The sequence below is a fragment of the Schistocerca gregaria genome, chromosome 1 (genome assembly GCF_023897955.1).
Source record: "Schistocerca gregaria isolate iqSchGreg1 chromosome 1, iqSchGreg1.2, whole genome shotgun sequence".
Taxonomy (NCBI): Eukaryota; Metazoa; Arthropoda; class Insecta; order Orthoptera; family Acrididae; genus Schistocerca; species Schistocerca gregaria.
The window spans coordinates 676943017-676960824 of record NC_064920.1 but is presented as its reverse complement, the minus strand read 5'-3'; the positions used below and the strand labels follow the sequence as shown (position 1 = coordinate 676960824).

General features: G+C 42.1%; 1 protein-coding gene across 1 annotated transcript in view; it reads right to left on the bottom strand.

Moving 5' to 3' along the window:
* LOC126267983 (odorant receptor Or2-like) overlaps positions 1 to 17808 on the bottom strand; it is a 94302-nt gene that overhangs the window by 64630 nt on the left and 11864 nt on the right. Inside the window, exon 2 of the mRNA XM_049973373.1 lies at positions 8044 to 8872. Coding sequence (XP_049829330.1) covers positions 8044 to 8872 — 829 coding nt within the window. The remainder of the gene's footprint in view (positions 1 to 8043; positions 8873 to 17808) is intronic.

The window sequence follows — 17808 nt, the reverse complement described above, 5'->3', positions numbered from 1 at the left end:
TGAATGATTTTACTCGATTGATGACCTTGGAAGGTATCTGAAGATGGTGACCTTCACCTTAATTCTGTGATCTATCATTGGACTAAAGAACTTCTTCATGAACGGAAAGTACTGAAGCAGGCGTTGTGGTCCTGCAATCACTTGCGTGGTAGACCCAATTTCAAAGTTTGCAGAAGGTAGGTATACAGTAAACGCTTTTATATGGGCCGCAGAGGAAAGTTCACGTCACGGGAACGTCGAAGACAGGACTCAGCCGCCAGCCGTAGCAAGTCGGAAATGTAAGGGCTGCTGTTAAAATTACCAGCTATGCTGACCAGAGGATGTGTACCCATTGGTTTCTGATACCAGTACACCATGTGCTGCGCCCGTATGGTGATGGGGAATGCAATCTGGCAACGTTCCTTCTGTTTCGAGCCTCCACACACGGATGCGTGGATAGTGATGCTGTACATTTTCACTGTGAGGCAGGCGCTAGAATTCTGTTTTTGACGGGGTCGTTGCGTAGTTAAACTTTGAATTTTCGTGAGCGTAGGCCTTCGGATCCGAACATCGGGAGCTATTGTTTTAGTTTAAAATTTTCGAGAGGGATGGACTGCACGCAGAAAAGAGACTCTAGTGTACTGTCGGGTTGTGTTCTCTAAAGGAGTAATTTGGACTTATTCATATTCGCTACCAGACAACAAAAACTGAACTTTAGCTGCCGTGTTACTAAAGCTATGCTCGCTAAGTATTTTAGAATCCGAACAAACTTCTATTTGAAGACTTACAACCAAGTGCAATTAAAACATTTATTTGGCCAGCGTTTTTTGTATCTACAGTATTTGGGCGTTTTTGAAAATGAATAAACTGCATTATTCGTTCAAGCTGTGGGCGCCGTGTCGCCTGCGCTTGGAAGCTGGGGATTATTATTTGCGAGGTAGATCTTACTACACGAATCTACAGATAAGAAAAGGGATAAATTAATGAGTGCGTGATATAACCATACACCAGCGACGAACCATCGCTGTTCAGTTAAGGATCAAGCACCGGTATGTCAGCCCACCAACATATAAGGTGAAAACGTAGACGGCGATTTGACAAAAGCATAAACGAAAGAACGGAAAATATTTGCAACTGACAGCCGATTATTCTGTTTATTCATTGTATTAAAAAACCGTAAACTGTAACGATATTCGTGTTTTGCTGTAAATGATTATGCTGTTAGGTCAACCATTACGATCCACTGTCGATGAGATTCAGCTTCTTGCGTAATTTCATAACGATTGTCGTCGAATCAAATAACACGTCAGTTTTGTGACTGAAAAGATATGAAGACATGGAGTAACTAGTAACAGTTGTATTTTAACAATGTAACACATACTGATAGGCAGTGGCAACTGGCAAGCCTAATTTATTCCCCTGGAGATCATGACACTATCTGTACCTACACAAAAAAGAGTAACTGCATACCGGCGTCCATTTTTAAGATTTCACACTGGTGCAGGATAGTCTTCTACAATAGAAAACATTTATTGATTCATTGTGCTCTGCACATTCCATTATCAGAGTGAACCGTCCGGCAACTGCTGTTAACTGCTTCTGTAGAGTACCGGTACACTAGCAATTGTTAGTTATGACAGGTCGCTTATATTATGCATCAAGGGCAGTCCTCACATAATTCCAGCGAAGTCCATTACTATGGCAAAAAAAACCTTTTCCAGTTTTATGATTCAGCTGTTGTTGAGCTGATATTACTTACTTTACAATTATAACAAAGTACTGAAAACAATTGAAGGAATAATACCAAGCAGCCGAGCCGTTATTTCCATTTTTTGTACAATATTTCGACAACCAACCCAAGCGCGTTCGTCAGGTGCTGTGATTTCTGGTATTGTGTGTTCATTCTTCCTGGGCACCAACCAGGCGTTGAACTATTGTTGGTCTCACGCCGCTATTTATAACAGAGTTCGAATCCCGACACCCACTGCGCTCTTAGATGTTCTTTTTCAGAGCTCTTACTGCATACCATCTGGCAAAATATCAGAAAGGCATTCTCAGAAAATATGCGAGGAAGTGCAAACATCACGTTCACAACTCCGCTGACTTCGTACTTCGCCTCAAGCAATTGCGCCTCCAGGATAAGAATATTTATGTTAATTTTCCATGTGAACTTCTTCTTTACAAGAGTTTTGCTTTCGTATTCCCTGGAAACAATCGTGGAAAAGTTCGACGATTGCTTCACAGAACTTTTTAGGCACGTTCTGACATCTACAGATTTCCTGTTCGACGGAAAATATTATGAACAAACCGGTGGCGTAGCGGTGGGTAGTACTTTACAACCTGTGATGGCGAACCTTTACAGGAAGGACTCTGAAGCTAACGTACTAGAATCCGCCAAGTTGAAACCAATGTGTTTCCATCGGTGCGTGGACGACAAGTTTGTGGTGTAGCTATATGGAACGGAAAACCTTCAAGAGTTCTTGGAACTTTTAAAGTCTATCTATCGCAACATAAAAGGAGCGATGGAACGTGGAAATGGCCATTTGCCTTTCCTTGACGTGTTAATTAAGATAAGAAAGGGTGGATCCCTTCCCCACAGTGCATACAGAAAAACTGGGCCCACTGACCTCTATCTCCACTCCTCGAGCCATCGCCATCCGTCACAAAGAAATTCAGACTCTGATCCACAGAACTCAAGGACTTTCAGACAAGGACAGCCTCGTCGAGGAATTACAATACCTGCAAATAGTTTTCCGAAGGAATGGATACATAATTCATCAAACTGAATGGGCAATGAAGTCAAAAGAAGGAAGGCTGAGAAAGAGGTTCAGACTGAGACAGAGAAAGAGACGCCAAAGATCACTTAACTAGCTTATGCTGGAAAAATGTCTGGGAAGATCGATGACTCCAATAGAAATATGGCATCGAGTGTATTTTACCCCCCTCACGTCAGATAAAAGATAATCTTTGTAACAAACAACTTTATGGGGAGGACATCTACAGCTCAGAGACATTACGAATAACAATAACAACACTCAACAATAATAATTCAAATCCTAATTAAAAATTCAAGTATGATAAGATGTTTCTAAAGGCTGGATAGCTGCTTCAAGGTGCTTTATTTGCAATTACCGCTATGTCGTCAGTAAACGCGACTCTTCAGGTTTATAATATTTATATTTCCATAATGTAGATGGACAGTTAAGGAGTCCCAGCTTTCGGGAAGTTATCCGCGTTAAACGTCAAACCAGAATGAGGGGTTATCATGAGAAAATTGGGTACGCTCAAAAGATGCTTGCAAAAATGTACAAAACGTGACTGCTGAATGAGCCAGGTTGGATAACACGACGTAGCATACATTACTGAATCGGGTAAACACCGATCGAATAAAGCCAATGAAGTAAAACTTAAAACCCTGTGTAATGCGCTTACTTCCGCCGTATTGCTAACGGGCTGCTGTGGTATAAACAGCCCGTTGAGGCCAGCAGGAAACACCATATCATTCTTGACCTTTTAATCGTTGTAATATTTATGATAATTCGAATGGTTGTTGAGTGTTGAGCGTCGTTATTGTTATTCATATTCTTTGTGAAGTTGAAGACGATGTGCGTCTCCGAAAGCCGGGTGTATATCGCATTCGATGCGGATGTGACATGTCTTACGTGGGGCAGACTTTCACAACAATCGAGGAGAGATACAAGGAATTTCAGCAACACGTTAGACTAAGACATACAAGCAAATCAAAAGTCGCAGAGCACTGACTCGAATGTAATCATGAAATGAAATACAATGAGACAAGTATCGTGGTACAAACATCAAATTTATGGACAACATAATTAAGAAGTCTGTCGAAATAAAGATGTCAAAAAATCTAATAAATAAGGGCGGAGGTGTCGGTCGAAATAATGCATGGGATTTGGACTCGATTTATTAAAATCTCGCCGGCCATCACATCCACCCGAGTTCGAGAATACTGGCGGAATTTACGATTCACGGAATATCAGAACGAGCTCTGAAAACTGAAAGAGTGTAATGGGCGTTGAGACTCGAACTCTGGTGCAAATAGCAGTGTGAGACCAACAACAGTTCACAGTCTGGTTGGAGTCCAGGGAGCGAGCGCACTTGACATCAAAACTCGCAGCACCTGAAGAAGGGGTTGGGTCGGTCGCGAAACACTAGGTAGCAAATGGAAACAGTAATTCGGCAGAACACCTGGGAGCACACCATTAATCTATCATACCCAGAAAACCTGACATGTCAGTTGAAGGATAACAATGACCAAGTATTATGTAACTGCTGCCGTAGATACTAGGAACATTTTCAATAGTGGTCCGGAAACTCAGAATCCAAACGTTCAAATGATCTTTAAGACGCTAGATCCGCTTCCGTAGTCCAATTGTCACCGCGACAGACGCTCATGTGGGGGACCTGGGTTCGACTCCTGCAACTGCTAGGGATTTTTCCTTGGTTTAAAGTGTGGGCCGACGTGCACTCAGTTTCGTGATGCCAACTAGGAGCTACTTGAGCGAGAGGCAGCGGGTCCGATGTCGGAACGACAACGGCTGGCTGTGCGATGTACTGACTCGATGCCCCACCATACTGCATCTGCTGATGCAGACTCTGAGGATGACACGGCAGTCCGTTGACTACCCTGTAGTGTTCAGGGCTTGAACTCGGAGTTTCCTTACCTTTTTTTAGGAAAAGTTATATTTTTTAAATTATGTATTTAGAAAATTGATGTCTTGTGTCAGAAACTAACTTATTAAAACTGATGAAAGAGTTTGAAAAGGACTCCACTTTCTAACCTAGATAGGTCATCGTGTATTTGTGGAAACTACTTTTGCATTTTGTGCTGTGGTATATAACGAAGCGCACTCCAAATACGCTTTTAGAACAATGTAATCTAAAAAATCCGATAAGTGATTTAAAATGGATGATAGAAACAATACGTTTATTCTTCTTCAAAGTGATCTCTATTAATCGCAGTGCGTTTTTGGCAACGGTTATAAGGTGGTTGAGAATGGTCAAACCGGTCTCTTTTGAAATACACTGCGCAACAGAATTAAAGGGACACTTTTCAAAACCACGTAATTGTATCCCACTGCAACGCATAAGTTTGAAATTTTACTGAAAGGAGACGACGCTTGAGACTGCAAGGAGTCAACACAAGCGAAAAAAGAGCCAAAGCTCAGAGGTTCATGCGAGGTGTAAGGCGGGATAATGATGCCATATTGGTACAAAATTTCGCCACTATTCTGCTCAACGCCACGGCGGACGTGCCACACGATGACAAGCTCATCACAACACTTCTTATCCCTATTTCACCACTTCTTTTGACGCCTCTGCGATGGAGGTCAGAACCGCCAAGCTCAGAGTTGAAATTACGCGGTTTTCTTGTGAGTGGCCAAGGAAATCATTTCAGACATTCTGTCGCTCAGAGTGGACACGAAGAGGCCTCAGGCTATGGCATAAAGAGTGTCAATGAAACCACTCCTTTCCTTGGAGCATTGATTATCACATATGTCCCAGTATAAAATGACAGTTCGCATTTCAGTGAGCAACAGGGCGACGTTCTTGACAACCTTTGACATTGCTGACTTCATCGAACGTTTCAATCCTTCACAAAGGACGTTGTGGGGCTACATTCCCATTGAACGTGAACGCACCCCTGTGGATTGCAGCGCGGCCAGAATTTTTGCTCTAGTGTTGAAGATGGAACCAGTAGGGACCGTTAAAAACCATTCGACGAAATTTGAACTTGGTCCGAAGCAGTAAAGGGTGCTTATAGTTATTTCAGACCCATTTTGAAAATCATCCTGTTCATTGACAACTTGTAAAGTAGCCCCAGGTGCCTGCAGGCAGGCAGCCGGACTCGGAAGTCTGTCAAGGGGTTTCTGCCTGCAGCAACTGGGACTACCTTGCAGCTTTTCTCTACAACACCAAGAAAACAATACATGACACTAATGAGTTAACAGCCGGCCGGAGTGGCCGAGTGGTTCTAGGTGCTTCCGTCTGGAGCAGCACGACCGCTACGGTCTCAGGTTCGAATCCTGCCTCAGGCGTGGATGTGTGTGATGTCCTTAGATTAGGTAAGTTTAAGTAGTTCTAAGTTCTAGGGGACTGATGACCTCACCAGTTAAGTCCCATAGTGCTCAGAGCCATTTGTACCATTTTTTTTTTTTTCAGCAAGAGAGTCCCTATCTGTTGCCGCAGTAGCGTTTGACCTTGAGTATTTTGTAGCTCGCTTCAATGGCTGACCTACGGATTTTGCAATGCAACCGCATAGTGACTAACGTATGCTTGCATGTTATTAGCCACGCAACAGCATTGGAGCCACTTTATGAGTGCCTATTGCGATGTTTGTTAGTTCATTATTGTCATGTTTTGTTTTCTTGGTGTTGTAGTTCTCTAGGCCTCTCTGGGATGATCTTTGGTCTCTCTGGGCTTTCTCGGCTCGTTTATGTCTCTCGACAGCAAATAAAAACCCTATTGATTTTTAAAATTCTCAGTAAAGATGGGCAGGTGCCACCGAGATTTTGCCGAACTGGCGGACCTTAGAGGGTCCCTTTGAAGTTTTATCCGCGCCTGCGTGAATGTCGTATCTCCTGCGCCACCCCTGCTACAGGATCACACCAAAGAGGAGGGCTAAAAAAGAATAAGCACCCTTTGCTGTTTCAGATCATGTTGAGATTTCGTGAAATGGTTTTGAACGGCCGCGACACGAGAGCAAAAACACGATTGCACTCCACTCCAGAGTGATGCGATCACCTTCGATGGGAGTGCAGCTCCATAATGTCCTTTGAGCAGAGTTCATACTTCTGACTATTCAGCAGAGATAAATGTTGTCAAGAACATCGCCATGCCGCTCACTGCATCGCCAACTGTCGTTTTCGACTGCGAAATTAATGGTAATTAACACTCCGAGGAAAACAATGGTTTCATTGACGCCCTTTGCGCCAATCGCTGAGGCCTTTTCGTGGCCATTCTGAGCAGCGGTGTGTCTGAAATGCTTTCTCCAGCCACTCACAAGAAAACAGTGCGATTTCAACCCAAGGCTTGGCGGTTCTGAACTCTATCGCTGAGGCGTCAAAAGAAAGGTGAAATGTGGGTAAGAGTGGCTGTGACGACCTCCCCATTGTGTGACACGGCCACGGCGACGTCGGGCAGAATTGTGGTGAAATGTTGTGCCATTGTGTCGTCATGAACCCACCTTACACGTCAAGTCAACTTTTGAGCTCTGGCCGTTTCTTGCATGTGCTGATGCCTTGCTGTTTGAAGCGTTGTCGAGGTCGAGCGTGACGTCTCGGGGCGCCACGCTTTTTCAGCATTATAGGAGACGGTTGCAGGCATTTTGGGCCAAATTTCAAACTTATGCCTCACAGTGGGAGGCAGTTACAGAGTTTCTATTGTACAGTGTAGATGAAAGATCTGTTGTCACGTTGTTTCGATATTTGTCGATGTATAATGCTAACAGAGGTGCATTGTGACGGAGTCACAGTGGCGAGACTGTTTTTGTGAGGGGACAGCCGGCCGATGCGGCCGGGCGGTTCTAGGCACTCCAGTCCGGAACCGCGCTGTTGCTACGGTCGCAGGTTCGAATCCTGCCTCGGGTATGGATGTGTGATGTCCTTAGGTTAGTTAGGTTTAGGTAGTTCTAAGTCTAGGGGACTGATGACCTCAGATGTTAAGTCCCTTAGTGCTTAGAGCCATTTGAACCATGTGTAAGGAGACAAAAAAACTTGGAGCGAGACCCTTGCTCACACAAAGAGCTGAAAAGAGCGTAAATTAAATTTATTTAGTATCCTATAAAAATATAGTGCGTATTGACAACTAACATTTTACAGTCTATGGAAGGCTTCCAAAATATCTTTGTTTTCTAATATTTGTAGCGTTTCTCTGCATTTGGAACTCATCAGCTATTGGATGAACGAGATCACCACAAATGTTCAAATTATAGGGGTTATTAAAATTGTTAAGCTTAGGGCTCACTTAGTGACACATTAGAGTTAAGCTCTGTGCTAAGGAAAACTTACGTAATACTCAAAATTAAACCGGCAAACTTGCCTTATTATTGCTTGATGGTGTTTCACACACTCGCACAATTCGATGTACATTGTGGTAGAATCATTGACATTCTGCTCCTGATCTTGGTTGCTTGTGTTGAGATTGAATCCGTTGCACGTGGATGGCCGGACCTGGTCTTCTGATGACTCCTCCTGTCTCAGCTGTGTCAGACGCATGTTGAGGATATTGAGCTGCCCCGTTACGTGGCTCATGATCGAGGCGAAGAACATGTCCATGCCGAAGCTGGAAAAGTTCCAGTAGAAAACGGTGTGGCACTCCAGCAGGTAAATGAATGAATACCAGCCAGTGTTTCCCTTGTGGAGCCCGGGGAGACTGACCAGTGGCATCGGGTCCTCCCTGCTGTCTGGTGGCACGGGCGAGACGAGAGGCAACACGCACCACATCTGCCCCAGGACGCTCATGTACGTCAGGCAGCCGATCGTGAGCCGCTTGGTCTTCCGGCACACCTCCTGGAAGACTTCCATGAGAGTGTCATCCCTCTCGCAGTACGGCCGCTGTAGCGCTACGAGGTCGTTCAGGCCTCTCACCAGCCGGCTGTATGTGTCGCCGTGTTTGAAGCAGTGGACCATCTTGTAGACTCCGTTGAAGCAGCACACTGCAGTCACGACGGCGTAGGTGATCTCTGTCATGTCCCCCCACAGCAGCCAGATCCTGACGATGTCCAGCCCTATGATGGTGAGCAGGCTGCCACACACTGAGGCGAAGTACAGCGGGAACACGTAAGGTCGCCAACCACTTCGCGAAACTGGCCGCCACACCCCGCCAAATATCAGGATCTTCACATTGCGGCCTAAGACGTCGTCCCAGGCTGAAAAATATAAGGGTTGCACACTTTAGAGAGCTTAATAGAAGTACCATACGACTTCTGAAGCAATACTTCAGAACTGTTAGATTTGGACAAAATAATATTAATAAACGAACAGTAACACTTCACTCCAGGTGCTCTTTAGAGGATTTGGTAGGATATAACGAAACTGCAAATCGTCAGAGAAATAGCTTGCTAAAAAATGCTATTCCTCCAACACTGTAATTTTATTTCAGGAAACAAAATTCATATCAGGTTCAAGTAACGGAGAAATCAAGGCTTTGATGATATGCAAAGCAAGAATTGTCACTTTTTCACTATTTACAAGACAGTATTACAGAATTATTTCAAAAGTAAATTGACTAGCACTAGATAAGAGATACTGATATCCTCTCGGAGAAATATTCTACAAAATTTCAGGGCTCTTCGTCAGTGACGCCGTAGGGTAAGGAGTCAAGCAGCAAGTAGAACGTTTTAGTCCATCTAAGTAGCGTACTCTGATCACAATTGAAAACGCCATGACCATTAACGACAGGTGTGCACACTCGAGTCTCAGGCTAGGATACACGCTTCATGTGTGACAGAAGTTGCACACTATTTCAGTAAGGTATCAAGGGGTACACTGCAACTCGAATGCACTACTTCTATAGGGATCATGAAGATAAAATAATTTCAGTTTATGAGGGATGAGCAAACAGTAATTACTATGATCTGTAATACAATCAAAACCACAAACTATAATCACATTTACATTCTGGGACAGCCTGCATAATTGGTTCTCCCGTTCAACTTTCCACACATTCACGACCACCTGAGATGACTGCAGTTGGTGACACATCCAGTATGGATATCAGATTTCCATTAAATCAGTCCCCTCCTGTCACATCCTTGCACTCTCCCACCTCCCCCAAGTTCAAGGTCAAGGGGCCTGACAGTAGATTAATGGGACTCATGGTCCCTGTAACCCAAGACGACTTCCAATGACCCTGCATGAGTTTGTGGCACCACAGTCCAAAGTTTGTTTATTATGCACAATTGTATGCCTTATCACGTTCAGTGTTTTTTATTGTTGGCCGTAACGGCATCGCCGGCTGTCAGCTGCAGGTACGTTATTGGTAAGACTGCAGTGAAATGGTGGCCGAGCGGTTCTAGGCGCTACAGGCTGGAACCGCGCGACCGCTACGGTTGCAAGTTCGAATCCTGCCTTGAGCATGGATGTGTGTGTTGTCCTTAGGTTAGTTAGGTTCAAGTAGTTCTGAGTTCTATGAGACTGATGACCTCAGAAGTTAAGTCCCTTAGTGATCAGAGCCATTTGCAGTGGAATGAGTGCGCTGTAGCTAGTGCCCACTCAACTCCTCTGCACCAAACTGATTCCCTGCAACAATGTTGTGGTCAGAGCAAAAAAAAAAAAAAAAAAAAAAAAAAGGGTTCAAATGGCTCTGAGCACTATGGGACTTAACATCTGTGGTCATCAGTCCCCTAGAACTTAGAACTACTTAAACCTAACTAACCTAAGGACATCACACACATCCATGCCCGAGGCAGGATTCGAACCTGCGACCGTAGCGGTCACGCGGTTCCGGACTGAGCGCCTTAACCGCGAGACCAACGCGGCCGGCTGTGTGGCCAGAGCAGTGACAGTCTATACGCCCTCCAACGCCGTAAAAGTTAATCTTGTCCAGTTTTACTTCCATAAATATTTATTGCAGTGGTTCTCTTGGAGCTCTACGCTGCAGATCTGCGCCCCTCCCCCTTCCCCCTCTCCCCCCTCCTACATGTGACGCAATCTCTCAAAGGAACGTCCAGTCAGAATTCAGAGAGGGTCAAGGTTCAGTTCCCTACTATGAAACCAGAGGATTTCAGGCACGCAGTCTAACTAACAGGTTATCTGAACCTTTTCTATCCTTGCACATATGACCACCGCAATAGGTGACCTGCCAGTGTTTAGCGCCCATTATTTATTTAAACATACCTAATATGTAGAAATATTGAAGTACATATTAAACATATAGATATTACAGAGCACTAGTATGGGATCCTTACTAGATAGGATTTTCGTAAAAGTTCAAGAAAGGGTAGCTCGTTTTATATTATTGCGAAGTAGGGGAGAGGTTTCACGGATATCAGTGTGAACACGAAAATATTTTGTTGAGTCCCACTTACATAAAGAGACATGAGCATTGTAATAGAATAAAAGACATCAGAGCTTGAGTGGAAGGTACCATGTGTTCATTTTCCCCAACATGCTGTTCAAGAGTAAAACAGTCGAGAAAATAATGTGAAAGTGGTTCGAGCAACTGCCCCGATCTCTGTATCCCGAAAGGTGGGAATGCTGCCTACACCACCGAAATGGATATTCTGCGGTCCTGACAGTCCCGTGAACGTTGCTAGTGCTTAAGAATAGTTCGTAGCCGTTCTCTTGTCACGTCTAATTTTCGTATACCGTAAACCGGGTATAGTTTGACCGATTTTCAGGTTTATATGAGATTATCTGTGAAATTTATGGTAGTGAATATAGGTGTTTGTATGAAAATATTACATACCAATTAGAACAATACATTTTCTAAAACGCAGGGGAAATAACAAAAAATTGTAGGTGGTCAAGGTTTCCATGGCTTTGGGGATGCATTGATTGGCTTATATTTCCACCCAAAGTGTCTACTACCATTCCATTTGTGATCACTTTGACTACGCAGAAATAAATAGGATTGATCTAAAATTTTCTTAAGTGCCTTATTAACCCTCATAACAAAAAAAACTTCGTATGATACGTTAATTCAACAGAGTGTTCCATCATCAAACTTGTAAGTATAATAAGGATGGAGTACCACACACCTAGCTCCAAATTTAGATGAGCATAATACATTCAGTTTCAGCCACCTTAAACCTCAATATTTATTTCAAAATATCCGGTGCAGTAAGAAATAAGGTTATCTGTTCTTCATTTAGCTAGTCAAGATCTGGAATTTGTGGCCAAACAAACTTCATTACTTGTTTTTGGAGATATATGACATTTTATGTTATACCTGGACCACCGCCTAAATCACAATAACTTGGGATATGAGCGATATATATCACTGACATATGTTTTTCTTGGTCGTGTGCACATTAAAAATTACAAATGAGCCTTCGTCTATGTACCGATGGTTAATGATTGTATTCCTTAGTTTCGCACTGTTGTTGGCATCAACACTGTTTAATAAATTGTGTATCTGGTGTAACAATGAGCAGTGGTCAAAGTAACCGAGAAACAGAAAAATCATACACAGGTCCTCAGAAACCGCAATACATTGGCAGATATTTACATGTGAAAAAAATTAATCAGTAGTCTGATTTGAGAATTAATCAAGTAACATACACGATATAGTTGAAAACTACTTGCAGTAAAATGATATCGACAGATTTTACACGACCAGATTTTAGCACACTTTTTCGTGTGCAATTATAAGTCGCAATAGGTTGCGCAAGAAAATTAGCACTATATGGCGTCATCTAGTGTATATTGATGGAACTTCACCATCAAATTGTATATACTACACACTCAACAAGGAGCCAGCAGAGAGCTGCAAAACTTTTGGTGTATGAGTGCTCTCAGTAACCATGGAGGTCAAAGTATACCCGGTTTACGGTACTTTTAGAAAAACACAGTGACCCATGTCATGTGCTATATGTTATGCTTACTTTGAATGTTATTTAACTTTCATTGATACAGCTTTCCGTGTCTCCATGGAAAGAATTTTTTCAGTTCTTGACTTTAAATAATTCCCTTTCTCGGGGCAACTCACAATACTGGTATTTACAACTGCTCATAATTGTAGTGGCATCGTGTCTTTAGCAATGGGTTTTGCATTTATAAGATCACATTGTAGTATAGTTCTTAGCAATTTGATGGGTTTAGTTAGTAGTGTTTTGAAAGGCAGTATTAATGAACGCTACCAAAATTTAAACTTTTGGAGTGGGTCTTTCACCACGCGAGACAGATTTTGCCTGTGGAAAACTTACTAGTTCGATTGATATTTACTGTTGAAACTGAATTATATAATGAAGTTTTTTAAAAGTATCTTTTTGTTTATAACTGCAATTGTGTTATCACAGATGTAGATAACAATCTGCTTTGTCTATAAATAACATAAAAAATTGGCGAGTTTGTGATCATTGTCACTGGTCTACTTAATTGCTGGTCTGATAGCTATTTATGTTTTTCATTATTATTATTATTATTCAAATATACGCCTCAACGTATTTCGACAACAACTATAATCAAAAACTGTCAAATATGCAGCACATATGAGGCGAAGTGACGTTTTTACAATAATTACAATAATATATTTATAGAAAAAAATGAAGACATATCACTTTCAAAATCTCGATACGCAGTATTTCGTCAGTTCACATGTTCGCTTGGGCAATGACTAGTCCTGCTTAGTGATGGAGCCTACTTTAAATAACAATATGTGTCGGTTGGGTGGCGTTAAATGCAATTTGTCTTGTTAGAGGAAAATTCAGATTAACGTCTCTACATTGCGCATGCAGTCATTTCACCAAAAATAATCTACAAATATAAAGAATTGGACTAACTAACAGCCTTTACGTACCGTGTATACAATTTCTGAATTATCCTGCATATGGCGTATTTTATATTTGTCGGCGTTGAGATGACTTCCGAGGGAACTCTTATTCTGATCACACACGAACTCTCTAAATCGAACGCCAAAGTTCCCGCCTGTTTCTAAAACATAAAATTTAATACAGTCTCGGTATTTTATTTTATAAACACCCCAGTCCATGAATTTATTACGTTTATCAGCGATTCTGTGGCGTAGTCTTCGTCCCCAGGTTCGTTTGGTGCGAAAGCCGACGTTCACTTTAGCCTCTTTAAAACTATGCGCCATTCCCTCCAAATAAATGTTGCCACCTATTGAACCTATCTTCTCTGACAAACTTTTATATGGAGTGTTCAGAAGACCGACGAACACATATTAGATTATAAATGCCGACTCTAGGCATCCAAATATACATAAATAGGCCTATGTCAGGTGATAGATCTACCGTATCCTTGATCTTCCACTTGAAAATGAAGAAATTGAGAAATTAGTTAGAATAATCATGCAAGAGATCAGAGCCAACGGATATAAAAAGTGTGATATGAAGAAAATGTTAAACAAGTTGAGGGAGAAAAAAGAAAACTCATGACTGTAAACAGTGTGCTTGCGATAAAAATTATGTACCAATGACGTACAGCGGAGCACAGGCGAAGGGAATGGCGCGTAGTTTTAAAAAAGCTTAAATGAATGTCCGCTTTCGCACCGAAAGAGCCTTGGGAGGAAGACTACGGCACAGAATCGGTGAGAAACGAAATAAATTCACCGACTGGGATGTTTATAAAATAAACTACGGAGATGTTTATGTTTGGCAAACAGGCAGGAACTTTGAGATTCGATTTAGAGAGTTCACATATGATCAGAACAAGAGTTTCGTCGGAAATCATATGAACACCGAGAAACAAAAAATAGGCCATATCCAGAAATATTCTATACGGCACGTAAAGGCTACACCTTAATGATATTGGTAGAAATGGAAGTCTTTGTTCACGTCAAAAGAGATCCGCAGTTCCCGCTTAAAGATAAAAATGTCAGATTATACTGCTAGCCTGATATCTTGCAACACTTACTGGTGCAGCAGTGCGGCGAGTTCGCCGCGTTGAGTCGAGGACTAAGTCATTGTGCTATGTCCTGTTTATAGAAAAAAACGGTTCAAATGGCTCTGAGCACTATGGGACTCAACTGCTGTGGTCATCAGTCCCCTAGAACTTAGAACTACTTAAACCTAACTAACCTAAGGACAACACACATCCATGCCCGAGGCAGGATTCGAACCTGCGACCGTAGCAGTCGCACGGTTCCGGACTGCGCGCCTAGAACCGCGAGACCACCGCGGCGGGCACAAAAACAAATAGGCTACAATACAGCTTTACATATGTAATTTATTATAAAAATTCTGATTACCACTGGTTTTTAATGTCCTAGCGCTGTGGTCATTGTGATGTGTCCTCCATCTGAACAATTAGCTTTTGGAGGACTGAAGTTCATTTTATTACACATTCAGTCTTTGAGGGGTACATTAAGTGGCAGGTGTGCGCTCTACCACAGATTCATACGGCTAATGAGTAAAAAAGAACTTGAGTTAGGAGATTAGCGATGCTCAGAAAACTTCAGAGTCGATTTTCTCGGAAATTTTTGTGTATTACCTCGAACATCTCTGGGAAATTGATTTTGAGTTCTGAATAAACACAAAAACACAGAAACCCGACTGACATGTAGTCTCCTTGTTAGTAGGGCATCCACTACTGTCACTTGGATTACTCATGGTGAATAAAATTCGCTGTAGCTGTAATTACAAAAGTCCTGCATTTGGTTGAAGGTGTGTTCGCTACCCGGGTTTCACGACACTAATCCAGTTTTCAGGTGTTACTTAATTACGAACAACAAAACAGTACAAGCCATGTAAAAAAATTAACAGATTTACTGATTAGACTGAAAGAGCCTCTGCGAGTGAGGCATGAAAAACGTGGGGGTCCTAGGAAGCAGCATGTGGAGTACACCCAGCATAGCCCTGAGCGCCTGCGCCGCCCTGTTTGCCTCGAGTCTCAGCAGCCGACCCTACGTTTTTCATACTACTCAATAAATTTGTTAGTTTTTCCACGTGGCTTGTACGGTTTTGTCGTACACAATTAAGTAGCACCTGAAAACTGAATCACTGTCCTGAAACCGGGGTAGTGAACATGCTTTTATCCAAATGAAGGAATCTAAACTGGACTGAAAATCCTTCATTCAGTCCCTTGTTGCTACATCTGAGACATCTTAATGAAATAATAAACCAATCACAGCAACCCGACATAAGCAATGTACTCCTCTCTGTAAAGAAACCAATTGATGACATTTTACAAATGAACTTAATATATACTTTGGTTTTATCGTAATATACATATTGGTAAGTTAAGCAAACAAGTCACCGCCTGATGTGTATGCGTTTTAATAAAGAATTTCCAGTACTTCCATTTTTACGGCTATTTGTATTACATAAAGACAGTTTTATTCTATAATGTTACTCAGTAAATTTCTTGCAAAAATTGCCAGTGATTGTAGACTATTGCGATATTTCAGGTTTTTGTATACGTGTATGCTAACTTGTTTGCTTGACTAGTATCTTCCACGTAAGTCACACAAAGTCGTGGCCCTCGATACACATTTAGCTGTGCTCCAAAGTCTTTTAGCGTGCGCCGCGTCTTCTTCTGCAGCGCAGACAATTCGCCTTGACACTACAATTCTAGGTTTATGCGATGTCAAGTTCCTTGTTGGCATTAAGTTTTTATTTGATGAAGTTTAAGCTTCAATTGATGATGCACGACTGGTACGTTAAAGTCGTGTCTTCGTATTCACTGTATGGCATGTATCAGAGGTTCACATTTTATTATTCTTCACTGCTGTTTTACTGTAATCATTATTGTAAGACTCTTGGAAAATTAAAAAAGAAATTTTGTTCACTTATTAGGTCACCAGGTGATGGGATAATCCCGAAATGCGTCATGACAAGGAATAATAAAGAAATTCACAAGCAACCGGTGAATATTTTCGAACAACCATACAGCGTTGTTAAAATCTACTCCATAATTTCAAATGAAGGAACTTTGTAATTACAACTGCCGTGCATTTTATTCACCATAAGAAACCCGTTTTATTGCTGCTTATACCTTTGTGCACCAACCGCAAACTTGAATGCATCTGCAGTTGTATCAAGCTTGAAGATCCAAGTAATCAACGAAGCTCACTACGTAGTTAATTTCATGAGACAATAATAAAAATAACAATAATAATAATAATAATAATAATAAAGAAAGCGATAGTGTTGGAAAGCGCTGAAGACGCGACCATCCAGATTAACCTTGTAGCAAGAATCATCACCAGAACCGGGTTGAGGATCTCGATAGGAAAGACCAAATTCATCATGAATGACAAATACAAATATGAATATATTGCAATAGAAACAGGCCGGATTGCGAGGGTAAGGACATCGGCGCGACCAGGTAAAAAACTGGGCTAAGCGGCGATAGGCGATCTGATCTCAAAAATGGAGAGACCATGTGGATAGACTGTAAAATTTTACAGCAAAAAGTGCATCTCATTGAACACCAAACTAAGACACTACAATAGCGCGGACAGAAGGATTGTACGCCAGTGAATGTTTGTCGATGAACTACAGTGTAGAGAAGTAGAGAAGTTGCAGGTCCTTGAACGGAGAATCTTACGAAAAATCATGGCTGCAATTGAGGCTGAAGCTGACTGGAAACTTCTGAAAAAAACCACTGGAATGTGGAAAGGGTTTCCGAGACCACGAGGAAAAGTACCGATATTTTTGGGATATCTGTACACAACGGACAAAAACAGACAATCCAAACAAATATTCTATTACTGCTGGGACAAGAAAATCAGCAAGATGCGGATGAAAGAAGATCGGAAAGATCTGACGAGCGTAGTGGCGCAGTGATTAGCACACTGGACTCGCATTCACGAGATCGATGGTTAAAATCCGTGTCCTTCCATCCAGGTTTTGGTCTTCCGTGATTTCCCTAAATCGCTCCAGGCAAATGGCAAGATCGTTCCTTTGAAAGGACATGGCTGACTTAATTCCCAGTTCTCGACACAATCCAAGCTTGTGTTCTGTCTCTAATGGTCTCGATGGCGACGACACGTTAAACTCAATCTTCCTTCCTTCGGAAACACCTTGACAGGTCCCACATCCCGGTAGCCCGCGCGGTTTTTCGAAACAGAATATAAAGCTGGGAAAGGTTTCAGTTCGAAAGAAGAACTACAAAGGCCGGACGAAAACGGGTGAAAAACAACAGCAACTACATAGTGACTCTCATAGTGACTCTGTGAAGA